The sequence below is a fragment of the Cnephaeus nilssonii genome (assembly GCF_951640355.1).
Source record: "Cnephaeus nilssonii genome assembly, chromosome: 2".
In the NCBI taxonomy this organism is placed as follows: domain Eukaryota; kingdom Metazoa; phylum Chordata; class Mammalia; order Chiroptera; family Vespertilionidae; genus Cnephaeus; species Cnephaeus nilssonii.
Window position 1 is genome coordinate 74,893,549 of NC_137073.1, and position 14,268 is coordinate 74,907,816.

The following is a 14,268-nucleotide window of genomic DNA, read 5'->3' on the forward strand; positions in this document are numbered from 1 at the left end:
TGGTTAGAGCATCGGCCTGTGCACTGGAGGGTCCCAGGTTCAATTCCCAGTCAAGGGCATGAACCTGGGTTGCAGGTTCCATCTCTGGCCTGGTCAGGGCACATGCAAGAGGCAGCCAATCATTGTGTCTCTCTCACATCAATATTTTTCTCTCTCTCCCTCTGTTTCTCTCCCCCCCTTTTCCCTTCCATCCTCTCTAAAAACCAATGGAAAAAAATATCCTCTGGTGAGGATTAACAACAACAAAAAAATTTGGTGTGCCCAGTGTGGGGCATGGCGGGGGTGGGGGGTGAGGTGGGGTGGTACAGGAACCTTTTTACTGATCCAGCAGATCCTAGGGGACAAAGTTGTAGTGCGTGGTCATAGAGGACCCTCTGATTGAGTCAGCTCACCCCCGGGGAGTGGCCAACTGGGAGCTGCCTTTCCCCCTCACCTCAACTGCCCTGGGCAGTTCTGTACTATTTATCATTGCTATTTGTATGCTTAAACGTGAGCATTTCAACAAAGTTTACTTTATTGTTACATCCAGAGGCACCAGTAAATAACACTGTTTTCAATTTGGAAAAATAAATAAAACGAGATAGGAGCAGCTAACCCAATTTGCTCCTGGTTTGCCAATTTATCTCTCAGATATGTTCCGGATGTGATTATTGGCACACAATGACGCAGAAGTAATGGCTACAAATCTGCAATTTTCCCCTTGAAGAGATGGTTAGTATTTTTTTCAGCTGCCCCAGTCTACGGTATAATTAAGTTATTAGGTGTATTATCCCAGACAAATACATCTTACTACCCTATAACCTGTTTTTCAACACTGATTTGTTTCCTCCCCTTTAAAAATATACATTAAAACTTAATTTGGCAGTTAATCTGACACTTATCCTTTCCACTCTCTGGAGCAGTCTTCCTTGCCATGGCCAACGTCCTTTTCTTGGCCATGCCCCCTGAGGCACTCCTCAGTTATGGCCACCTCCTCTGTCCTGAACGCCCCCTGCTCTTGACCTCCAGGCAGCTGAGACTTTTCCTATCTTTCCAATCATTTATTTTATGACTTTTCTCTACTCACCCCTTAAAGCAGTCACTAAAGATCCGCATTACCCCCCTTCTCTTCCTGTGTTCTCCCCCTCAACCCACATCCTCTCCTGTGGGCTCTGCATCTCTATTCAAAGATCTCTCCAATGTCCATGGCTAGGGTGAGTTTCCCCATCAAGCCACAGAACCCACTTCCAAATGCCCTCCTGGACCATTTCTCCTGGGCATCCTGGTTGCCACCTCAAACTCACAAAAATTCACTGTGCACCACTGACCACCCAGGCTCTGTGCTGCGTACCAAGGGTAGCCTGTGAATAAGACATCCAGTTCTTGTGCTTACTTGAACAGTCTGTTGTAACTAAACTCATCTTCCTCCCAAGCACCGCTCTTCCCTCCTTCCGACCAATCCCAGAATTCCAATTTCTACTTAAGGCACTGCCACCCAATACAACACTTGGGCGTGAAGCCTCGGTGCCATACAGCTTCCTCTTCCCTGCTCCCATAGCTAATCCATAGTGAAGGTCCCAGATTCTTTCCTTTCTAGTCCCTCTGCCATCAGCTCTCACCACCCACAGGCTAGAGCATTCAAATGCAAATGAACCTTAACTTCTGGCCAGCTTGCTCCTCTCCAATCCATTCCGAGCACAGCAGTCTCTCAATGGAGTGTTCTCACCACATCACTTCTCTGCTCACACATCAAAGGCTCCCCACCTGCTTCAGAATAAGCTCATTTAAAGCTCTCCCTGAGCAGGGAGGTGCCCGCCCTTCTTTCCAATTGCTCCCCACCATGTATGTTTCACTTGAACAGACCTGAACCCTGATGTAGTCACAATACTCAATCCAAGGTTTTCATGCCTTTGTGCTTTGGCTCAGTCTATTCTCTCTCCAAATTCTACCCACAATTCAAAGCCTGGCTCAACTACCACAGTCTCCTGAAGGCTTTTTAAATCCACACCTCCCTCAAACAGAATTAACCTCAATCCTCTACTTTCCATACCGTTTTGACAACAAGCGTCTCGTGTCTGGTTGATCTTTTTATTTGTCACAAAATAGAGAAGAGTGTCCTGCACCAACTCGGTAAGAATTTGAATGCATGGATGGATGAGTCCCCTTTCTGTGTGGGAACTGCTCAAGTTGAAAGGTGGCATTCTACAAACACATCTGAAATCTATTAATTTGATAAATAAGTGGGTAATTATATAAACAAAGGACACTCAGAAGCCAGCCACCTCTCACATATATAATCCGCCTCCGTTTTGGGGGATGTGCTTACAGCTGAACTGATTCCCACTGCAGGCCTTTCTTCCTGTGAGCAGGTCAGTTAACTCTTTCCGTTTTCAATCAGTTCTTTTCACACAGTAATACTTTTAATATTTCTTTTTAACTAGATCCTACTGAGAAAACTAAGCTACTCTCAGAAAAGCCATTTACTTTCACGTAGATAGGAAGAAGAAACAAACCTGGAGTCAGATGATCATTTTACCAGCACGGCTCGGCACTGAGAAACTATCACAGTCACACTGTGCCCCGCACGTCGGCTCCATTCTGGGATGTGTAGCTGTAAATATAGTTGGGGACTGTGATCCCCCCACTGTGTAGGAGAAAGACCAGCCTAAAGAAGTTGGTTCCCATTTCAGGAGGAAAAAAACCAAAGGCACATCATGCAGCTGTTGATAAAGGATTTACTTTTTGGAAAGAAAACCTTTCCTCAGAAAATGGCACCAAAAGCTCCCTGGTAATGCATGTTACTGTATATTGGTGGGTACACTCTCATGTACTTTATAAAACCCCCTTCCCATTGTTTAAAATCAGAATATCATTTATAACCTTCCTAGGGACCTTCACCTCTGTTCCCGACCAGCAACCCAGCAACTTCGGGCCCCTCCCTGTTATTACATTTTCAACTGCACAGGACACACCACCAGCTCCAGCAGCTCCTCAAACACAGGAGACAGGCGAACTCCATCCATCATCTGTCTCTGAAGGCAGCTAGGAGCACCCACCCATCTCCAAAAGGACTTCCTTCTAATTGTTTCTTTTCTTTTTATATTGTGGTAACATTTATATAACATAAAATTTGATACATGCTACAACATGGATGAATTTTTTTGCTGGGTGAAATAAGCCAGACACAAAAGCACAAAAGACTATCTGATTCCACTTATATGAATTATCTAGAATAGGCAAATCCATAGTGACAGAAAATAGATTAGAATTACCAGGGCTGCGGGGAAAGGAAATAGGGAGTTACTGTTCACAATGATGAAAAATTTGGAAAGAGATAGTGGTAATTAAAGTCAGTCAATCGTACACTTAGAAAATAGTTAAAATTAAATTGAAGGTAAGAACTATATCTAAGGGCCTCTTTTACTCCTCTCTTACAATATTTAAGGCCAATAAGAAATTTCTAAGTTTAAGGTAAGAATGTCAGTTGCAAATATGTGGATTAGAAATACTTTAGTGATTTATGAGACTGATTCCTCAAACTGAAAGTAATCAAACGGTTCTCTACTCTGAAGCATTCTGCAGGAAGCTGACGTCCTACAAAAGCTCCTGTTAGGTGAATCTATTGAGGATCTAGATTTCCCATAAAGGGTGTAACTGCATCTTGATATGTGGAATTCAAACCTACAAGTCTGTATTATTTGTATTTAGTTTGACCCAGTTATCAGATGCTTAATAATTCAGATTGCCTTATTTAAACCAAAGTCCAAAATAAACAAATCCTCCAGACAGACAACACATCACCCAGTTCTCATGACTTCAGGGGGACCCCAGACTGACTTAGGACACACAAGGCCAGTACTAACAGTGGATCAGAATCCTCACCCAGGAGTGTAGCACAGAGGGATACGGAGATTCAGCCAGCGAGAAGCAGCCTTCAGGTTCAAAGCTGTATTGTGGGAAATCTCCCAGTGACCCTCCGGGGGACAGAAAGGCATTTACTACCACATTCTCATAGTCCCAGAAAGCTGCTTATTGGCACGTTTCAGGAATGTGGCAGGGAGTTCTGTTCACTCCTGTCCTATGAAAATGAATCGCAGACTCTTTGGATGGAGACATCTTAGGCTACTTGGCTCAACTCCATTGTCATGTCTTTTCTCTCAGGGGATTGTGGGAGACCAGAGGCAGCAAGGCCCAGGAATATAACGGCGGTGAATTACTGAGTCATCTTCTCCAATTTGACAATAATGAATCCAAATAAGATTTTGCTAGTGTTGGTGGACAGGATATTCTCCAGAAGCCAATAACTTTCTAATTCCAATTAGGATCACTGTGACAGCCAAAAGGCTAAACAGAGCCACAGGGCACACCCACCACAGAGACCAAACCTCCCTCTGAGATAACGAGGCAGACGGTCAAGGACCAGGGGATTGGGCGGAGTACAGAGCTGCTGACCCTGAATCTGCAGTGTACACTTTTAGGGTCTTAAGATTTAGAGAACAGTTGGCCATGATAATGTTTTAGGTTCTAAATATTACTAAAGCTTTGTAACCTACAGCAAGAAAGCATTTGAACCAATAGTGATTAGGTTCCCTGCTTCACTAGGTGGGTCTTAGGAGGAAACAGGCCATTGAATGAGAAACCAGCCCCTCTGAAGGGCGAACACAAGGGAAGAGTAGCCAGTGAGGTGCTTATTCTGCTCTGACAGGTGAGAGCTGGGGTGGGACTGAGCCTGACCACAGCTTGAGGCTAAAATGGTTACAGCATCCTTCCTGCCTTGGATCTCAACCTACCCTCCACCCAACCCCAACAACTCTTGGACAGGAGCTAAGATATGGTCTCATGGAGTACTCACTGTGAGGCATAGCACTTAAGGTTACAGCAACCAGGAGAATGTGTGGTGCCTGAGAAAATCCTGCCATGTGAACGGGGAAAGGGGAGGGTGTGCGGAGTCAGAGGTCATACTGTCACTTCACCCAATGCACAGACTCCTTCTTTTAAAAACTTCCTAGCCTTGCCCTGGACGGGTGGCTCCGTTGGTTGGAGCATTGTCCCATACACCAAAAGTTTTCAGGTTCAATTCCCACTCAGGAAACATACCTAGGTTGCGGGTCAATCCCTGATTGGGGCATGTATGGGAGGCAACCAATTGATGATTCTCTTTCACATTGATGTTTCGCTCTCTCTCTCTCTCTCTCTCTCATTCCCTTCCTCTTTCTCTAAAATCAATAAAAACACCCTCTGTTGAGGATAAAAAAGCAAAACAAAAGCAACAACAAAAACAAAAAAACTTCCTAGCCATGGCCATTGATCACTGTGTTCATCTTAAGAGTCATTTCCAGCAGTCAGTAACTTCTTAAATGCCAGACCAGTCTCCTCAATGAGATCTTCCTCACCACCAGTCCCTAACTAGTGCTCGGCAGGAAACCACCGTCTCCCTGGCTAAGGCCACTGGCAGGTTCATCGTAAATGAGATGGCTCCCAACCATTGGATGCTTCAGCCCAAATGGGAAGTAGCCCATTGGGCATTCCTCTTCAGATGTCCCCAAGGGTCTCAAAGTGGGAAGCCTAAAACTAACCCTTCCATCTTCCTCCCTCCTACTCAAACCTCTACTCTGCATGACCTAGGTGGATGAATTGCCTTCCGTTCATTAACCGCCCACCTCCTCCCCTTCCCAAACTCATTGGCTGCCTAATCCTTTCTGACTGTGCCCCTGGAACAGCTCTCGAACCCATGCCTTCTCTCCACTGCCTCCGTCAGGTCCTTCCCCTTCAAGGTCTCCCGCCTGAAGTTTCCTTATTGACACTTTTTTTTTTCTTTTTTACAGCTATGGACACTTGCTTCCTTGTACTAGTAATCCACAGACAGGTGTGATTTCTTCATACTTAACCACAACTTCCTTAGATACAGAAACCTTGTCTTTTTTTTTTTTTTTTGTCCTACTATCCTCTGTGGTAACCCTGGGCTTTGCACATAATAAGTATTCAATAAATCGACTTTAGCAATAAAGAATGGATTATCTGAAAGTGACTGCACTCATTCCCCCCAAAGAACAGCTCATTGGACAATTAAATATTTACTCTTTTCCCAGCACAATTAACCATCTTAGATGCAAACAGACTATACACACATACACACGCATACACGATACGACCTTAGCTACCTTTAAGTTAATCTTCTAGCAAACACAAAGAGACCCATCTCCCAAATAATGAAAGCATAAATTGGTTCTTATTCTTTGTTCCTGGCCGGCCTTGAGGAAAATTACACAATGCTTAGTAACAAATGAGAAATTATTTTGCAAATCCATGTCCTCAAAATGCCACCAAACGTGGGTCATGCATCTTTCCTTCCTGCATTTTGATCCCATTGCTATGACTTAGTGTGATAATTATATTACAAAGCTATTATTCGATGAAATGAAAATGACAAAATAATTTAAATGATTGTCTACAAAGGACTTGGTTATAATTACAATGGCAAAATAATTGAAATGCGGGTCTGGAAGGCACAGCTATGAAACCATTAAGCTGCTTCTTTGTGGACTCACAACATTGAGTGAAACTGTACACTCCTGGGGACCCATCTGTAATTCCCTAAAGCTGGCAACATGCATGGAGAAATCAAAAGGTCTGCGCTCCAGTTGTTCCACAGCATTATCTATACTTCTGAATGCCGCCTGTAGGGGTGGGGTGACTCCTCAGGGATGGTAGGCTATAGGACAGTCAAATAAGAACCATGTGACACACGGTGCTTCCATTCGGCGCTGTGAAGATAAAGGCACAAAGGCGAGCTCAGCTTAGATTTTCCGGAAATGTTTCCAATATCAAAGGTGGGATCATAACATGAAAAGATTGTGTATTCTCAATTTAAGCCTGCAATTACTAAATATATGTGTGGATGTGTTCCTAAGGATCTATCTTCTTAAAACATTCTGCTGATATATTCCTTTAACAAAATAGTGATAATTATGCGGATGACCAGGCTTACAGTGGCTATACTTCCTCTCCAAAGGGGGGGGAATAAAGTGATAGATTTGACACAGATATGCTGGAATATCAATTTAACAAATGACTAAGGATCCTCCTCTGAACCATGTTATGCATTTTGATGGTTGAACATCCAAATGTGTCTACCACTGGCAAAAAACATGCAAAATATGCCCCCTCGCACACCTCCCACCTCACAGTCTTCTTTCACGGTCCCACCTCTTTCAAAGAAGCCAATGCCAGAAATTAACAAGCGCGAAAGGAGTAAGATATAAATCCTTTCATTCGTGACTATCCCTCTTGCTGTCACAGAGCAGGTTAGGAAACGGTCTTTAATTGTTTTTCACACAGAAAATTTCTCAGCATCCATGATTATAACATTACTTAATAGAATGACAAGGTTTCCACAAAAGGAGTTGTATATTTTTGTTTTTCAAGCTTTAGTTGAAAAAGTCCCTTGGAAATAGAGATAATAGTTATCCTTACTCTCTTTCACAGACTCTGAAACACGTAAAGATTTAATATGCACATAAGTATGTTCCCTGTGGCATGCTTAGCAAAATGTACCAGTGTTTGAAATAGACTCTTAAGTTGTTGGGGATATTCTACTGTGTGCACATTTCTCTACCTTCTTACATTCACTGCTCAATGGAAATAAGTGAACGTATTAACTATAGCTTTTAACAATATGAACTTTGAGTCCATGGCAACTGTATAACAAAATTCAAATCAGCTATCTAGGTTTTTTTTATAGGAAAGTCATATTATTTTTAACACATATCAATGAAATAATAATATGATTTGAAATAGATTTTTAAATCCTATGAGAAAAATGAAGTTTTTACAGTTTAGGCACAAAGGTATGAACTTTGAAAAAGATAGAAAATGTCATGTAGAAAAAAATCTATGAATAAGACTAGCTGAAAAAATTAACACGAAAACATAAATTATACACATAAATTACAAGAAAAATAAAAATTAGTAGGGTCCCGAAGTATTTTAACCAAAGTATTATACATACATAAAACTGGAAATTTGAAATCACATTTGTCAGAATTTTGTAGAATTAACCTCTGTACTTAGGAAAATGTCAAGGAAGTTTCATATAACAGCTTACCTTTGGAAGTTGATAAAGGATAAGCCAATGTTACATTTATAATAGTATAAGTTAAAATAGTATAACTTACTTTGAAATGCATGAAAATATAAGTTGGGTTGATGGATGGACAGATAGATGATAAAGAAAATACAGTAGCCCTAGCTGGTTTGGCTCAGTGGATAGAGCGTTGGACTGTGGACTGAAGGGTCCCAGGTTCGATTCTGGTCAAGGGCACGTGCCCTGGTTGCAGGCTCGATCCCCAGTGGTTGGGCGTGCAGGAGGCAGCCGATCGGTGATTCTCTTCATTGATGTTCCTATCTTTCTCTCCCTCTCCCTTCCTCTTGGAAATCAATAAAAATATATTGAAAAAAGAAAATATAGTAAATGTTAATGATAGAATCTAAGTGGCAGACATATATATATATCTGCATCATTGACAATTCTTTGTATGTTTAAAATATTTCATAATAAAGTGTTGGGGGAAAAATACAGTGCTCTAGACAAATTGTATTTATTCTATTTGTTAACTATGATCAACAAACAAACCCCTTTCAAAATTTGTCCCTCTGACCTGATGCACTCACCTAGCCACCCGGATCCGGAATTTGGTATGCACAAGTCCGTCTCGGCGCTGGGCAACACAAAGCCAACAACAAACACCTCCACACCGTCCGCCATGAGGGCCATGCCCAGGACAAAGAAAAGGGTCCATTGGAAACGGCCATGACCACACTCTTGGATTATCAGCTCATACTGCTGAGCTAGTTCTTCCTCGTCAGCTTTCCTCTCCGACTCCAGCTCCTGGCGGTCCTTGTACTCATCACCCTTGGGCTGCCCCATTGACACGATGCTGTCTTTCCCTTGGTTCGTACTGGGAATGCCCTGATATTCCCCTTCGTAGATCTCATCATCTTCATCATGACCCTCAGTAGCTTCACTGGAGCCTTCATCGTCATTGGCCTCCCCACCGTAGGTTTCTCCGGGCGGGTAATAGTCATCGTCCTCTTCTTCGTCCTGGAACCGATTGTAGGACCTCTGGGTGTATTCATCCTGGGCCCGGTCCACTGCTTGATTCACCTTCTTTACTGTTTGTTTCTTCACCTCTTTGGCAATGTCCTTGGCACCCTTCACCAGTGAAGTCCTATCCTTGTAAGAGTCTTCCATTGTATCTCAACTGATAGCCAATGAGAAGATGGGAATTTTTTATAGACTTTGGTCAGTGGCTCAGCTCCAACAGCATCATCCACTTTGGGTTCAAAATAGAACTGCAAAAAAAGAAAACCACAGGAGATATTCATTATTCCTTTCGACATCTTTTTCACCACCTATTTCTTGCTGTCTTTTCACTGCCCCCTCAGGCTAAACCACATTCTTTGTCTTTCCTTTCTTTGATATCACTGTACACATGCCCAGTGGATCCTGGTTCTCTGAACTTGGAGTATTTAGGGTCTTTACTGTTATTGTTGTTTTGTTTTAAGGAACTCTGACCCCGGGGTAACTTTGCATAGAATGCAAATAGGACATCTGTCACATTTAAATATATATCCAGCACCCAACCAGTGTGGCTCAGCCATAGAGCATCGACCTAGGAACCAAGAGGTCACTGGGTTGGTTCGCAGTCAGGGCACATGCCCAGGTTGTTGGCTTGATCTCCAGTGGGGGGGCATGCAGGAGGCAGCTGATCGATGATGTTCCTCTCTTATTGATGTTTCTATCTCTCTATTTCTCTCCCTTCCTCTCTCTCTCAAAATCAATAAAACATTTAAAAAAATTATATAGGACACATATTGAAAATGATACAAAGATATATCCTGATGGAGAAAAATAATATTGCTCACACACATTTACACACACTACAAAGGCAAAACCAGAATATGAGAACAATCCTATCTGACCTTAATACCTCACATTTTGTGTGCCCCCCCCACACACACAAAAGCAGGCAAGCAGCCCTATATACCATGCTATTAAGTTGTATATATATTTGTAAAATGTATTTTCCCTCTACTTTCATTGTATTTCCTTCCTATAAACATATCAGAGATTCACAGGGCACCCTAAACGGACAATGAGTATTTTCCCCTAGTATAGCAGCCATGTCCTTAGGAAACTGGCAGAGTTCATGAAATGATTTTGCAGACACCTTTGGTAACCAATGAGTCAGAACATTTGCTTGTTTAGTGGGAGGTCTGCCCTTTCAGAAACCACCCCAAGACAGTGGGGGCAGGTAAGCCACATGCAATGTCCCTTCACATCCCCACCCTGTAAGTACTCTGTCTCTACTTTCTTCATCTCTGGACACCCTGCCCCCACTCCCACACACAAACCTCCCTCTCATCTTGTCCAGCTGCCACTCCAGTTAACTGCTGTCTGGGAGACCAGGGTCAGTGGTCTGCCCTGCCCATCACTTGGTTTTCTTTCTCACTGACAGCCTCTAGGTCTTGGCTCATTATATTTTTTAACAATGTAGTTTGTTTGTTTGTTTGTTTGTTTGTTTTTAATCCTCACCCGAGGATATTTTCCCATTATTTTTAGAGATAGTGGAAGAGAGAGGAAAAGACAGAGAGAAATATCAATGTGTTTCTCACATTGATCGGTTGCCTCCTGCACGAGCCCCAACTAGTGCTAGGACTGAGGAGGAGCCTGCAACCAAGGTATATACCCTTGACTGGAATCAAACCCAGGACCCTTCAATCCCCACGCTGATGCTCTATCCACTGAGCCAAACTGGCTAGGGCTTGGCTCATTGCATTTGAACTGACCTCATGGTAACCAATCTTACACTTGTCCACTGAGCTATCTCCTTTGGTGGCCCAAGTGAGCCAATGTCAGGCCCACCCTTGTACATCCTATATAATAAAGAGGTAATATGCAAATTGACCACCACACCCTTGCACAAGATGGCCGCCACAAGATGGCAGGCAGGGGAGGGCAGTTGTGGGCGATCAGGCCAGCAGGGGAGGGCAGTTAGGGGAGACCAGGCCGGCAGGGGAGGGCAGTTACGGGCGACTGGGCCTGCAGGGGAGGGAGGGCAGCTGGGGGGGACCAGGCCTGCAGGGGAGGGCAGTTTGGGGCGACCAGGCCAGCAGGGAAGGGCAGCTGGGGGGGACCAGGCCTGTAGGGGAGAGCAGTTGGGGGCAACCAGGCCTGCAGGGGAGGGCAGTTGGGGGCGACAGGCCAGCAGGGGGGGGCAGTTAGGCGTTGATCAGGCTGGCAGGGGAGTGGGTAGGGGGTGATCAGGCTGGCAGGCAGAAGCAGTTAGGTGTAATCAGGCAGGCAGGCAGGCAGGCAGGCAGGCGAGCAGTTGGGAGCCAGCAGTCCTAGATTGTGAGAGGGATGTCTGACTGCCGGTTTAGTGGGACCGGGCCTAAACCGACAGTCAGACATCCCCCAAGGGGTCCCAGATTGGAGAGGGTGCAGGCTGGGCTGAGGGACAACCTCCCTCCCCCCCCCCCCCCAGGTGCACAAATTTCATGTACCAGGCCTGTAGTAGATGATATAAAGGTGAAAATGTTATTCTGTTCCATTTTTGTTGTTGTTGCTGTTAATTCTCACCCGAGAATATTTTTCCCATTGATTTTTAGACAGAGTTGGCGGGGGGTGGGGGTTGGGGAAGACAGAGAGAAACACTGATGTGAGAGACACATTGATTGGTTGTCTCCTACATACTCCCCTGCAACGAGGTTTGTGCCCTTGACCGGAATCAAACTTGAGACCACTCAGCCAGAGGGCAACACTGAGCCAAACCGGCTAGGGCCGCCCCGTCATTAATCCCCAAGCCCTGTGCTATGGCAGCATTCCAAACATCGATTTATATAATGGCCATTTCTACTTCTTCCTTTTGTACCAAGTATAAAATATTTGGTAAGTGGCTATTACAAACATACATTTAAACTGCTCATTCAGACATCACTAACAAACCCAACAATAAAGACAAAAAGGTGTTTGTTTATAAATGGACTGTGCTTCATTACTTGCCGAATCCCTACAAATGCCCTGCAACAGGCAAGACAGGCGTGGCTCTGCACAGACCTGTGTTTTGGAAGACAACAAAATGAAATGAAAGGAAACGTGATTACAAGGCTTTCTGCCCAGTGTCTTAAAGGACTTTTCTGTTCTCTTCCTTCTCTCTCTTCGGAGAGCTGAGGGGCAGAGGAAGGGAGAGATGCGAAGACCATGAGGAGAGTCAGAAAGAAAGGAAAGGCAGTGAGAAGAGGGTGAGGATGGGGTGCTCAGGAACTCCAGGAGGCAAGAAAAAGAGAAGGGAGAACGATGAGGAACGATGCAGGAGAAGGAGAGACATTTCCTACTTTAAAAATTGGAAGCAAAACTAAAACATTTCACACAATAAATGAGGCCAATGGCTGTACTGCCCATAAATGGATGATCATGTCAGACACTGGACAGCAGCTGCTTCCTGTGCACAGAGCACCATAAACAGTGCGGAATGAGATCCGAAGCCCCCCATGGCAGTGCCTGCTAGGAAAGCTTAGTAAATAAACTCACTGCATTGGCTTTTCTGTTTTTGCTCTCAGTCACAAATATTCTAACCCCATGCTTAAAGGGGTTCTCACCCCTTCCCCCAAAAGGCCCTTGTCAGGGAGCCACCTCTAGACAGAAAGCAGGCATGGTGTCTCCAATGTAATAGTTATGACAGAAAAGTAGATAATTCTAACCCCTAACTGATCTAATCATGTGAGCAATGAAAAAAGAAAGAGAAAAATTACGATTCAACTTTTCAGTTTTGAAAAACACTTCTTGTGAAAGTCTTTATCTGGCCCCAGACAAGGAATGTGTGCACAAGCTCTTTCTGTGATGCGAGGTCCCTCATGCCCCAAACCCAGGCTCTGTCAGGGGCGGGGGAACAGCCTGCCCACAGGCCAGAGAAGGCCCACGAAATTATTTGGTCTGGCCCTGCCAAGGCATTAGGGGCAAGTTAATTGTTTGACCAAATATAGCAGACTAATTTTTAAAGTGATAATTTTGTGTGGCCCAGAAGCTAATCCTCTAAAATAAGAGAGGAATATGCTAATTATCCGTTACGCTGTGAGGCGTAACGACCGACCATGTAACAACTGGATCACAGATCTGGAGGAGGGTGGGACAGCGAACTACAAGCGGGCAGCAGAGAGTTACAGGAGGGGGCAGGGCAGCAAGCTATGGGGGAATGTGGGGAGAGCTACAGGAGGGCAGCAGCGACCTACTGGCGCACAGATTCGTGCGCAGGGCTATTAGTCTATAACTAGAGGCCCAGTGCATGATTTAATCATGCACCTGGTGCACCAGCGGGCTGGCTGTCCGCCGGTGCACCAGGCCTTCCGAAAGCTTCCGGCGCGGCGGAGGCTTTCGAAAGGCCTTGTGCCGGAGCAGACAGCCGGCCAGCTCCCCCGCTTTGGCTTTTGATCGCGGGGGAGCTGGCCGGCTGTCCGCCGGTCCACCAGGCCTTCCGAAAGCCTTTGGCTCAGCGTCCTGCTGGCCCAATCAGCTACTCCGGCCACCCTGAGTCCCCCCCCTGCACCTCCTGCTGGCCCAATCGTGGGCGTAGCGGAGTGATGGTAATTTACATATTACCATTTTATTATGTAGGATAATAAAAGTGTAATATGCAAATGACCGAACGGTGGTCCGGATGAAGCCGGGGCTGCAGCCCTGGGATCGAGGCAGCCGCAGCGGCTGTGAGGGATGGAGGCAGCCTCCGTGGCTGTGAAGGCCTACTCTTGCATAAATTTCATGCACTGGGCCTCTAGTGAGGTAATAAATATTCAAATGGCCCTTGGCAGAAAAAGGTTTCCCACCCCTGCCTGCTGATTCTCAGATCTTGATGGAAGAGACTGGGTCTTGTAGTTTGTAGTCTCATTAAAGCAAAGAAGAGTTTTCCATACTTTTGTATAAATAGGGCAGGTATTTTAAAATTCTGTGTAAAATCAGATGTTTGTAGATGTTGCCATTGGAGAAAACAAGGTGAAAGATACAGGGATCTCTGTGTATTATTTGTTACAACTGCATGTGAATCTACAATGATACTCAAATGAAATGTGAAACAAGAAAGCTAGTTTGCACCAGCTTTACTAAGCAATCTCAGAAAATGTGCAAGCTGCTTCGCTAGTGGGCAGACAGTTCAGGGGAGGAGTTGTCTTTTATGGCTATGCCTCACTCTGGTAAATAGAAAAATGAAAAAAAGCTGGGCTCATCCCAGAGATCAA

At 44.7% G+C, this 14,268-nt stretch overlaps 1 protein-coding gene across 1 annotated transcript in view; it reads right to left on the reverse strand.

The window, feature by feature from the left end:
* Positions 1 to 14,268, reverse strand: part of SV2C (synaptic vesicle glycoprotein 2C) — a 160,097-nt gene that overhangs the window by 115,186 nt on the left and 30,643 nt on the right. The window contains exon 2 of the mRNA XM_079784755.1: positions 8,650 to 9,330. Coding sequence (XP_079640881.1) covers positions 8,650 to 9,229 — 580 coding nt within the window. The 5' untranslated portion in view covers positions 9,230 to 9,330. The remainder of the gene's footprint in view (positions 1 to 8,649; positions 9,331 to 14,268) is intronic.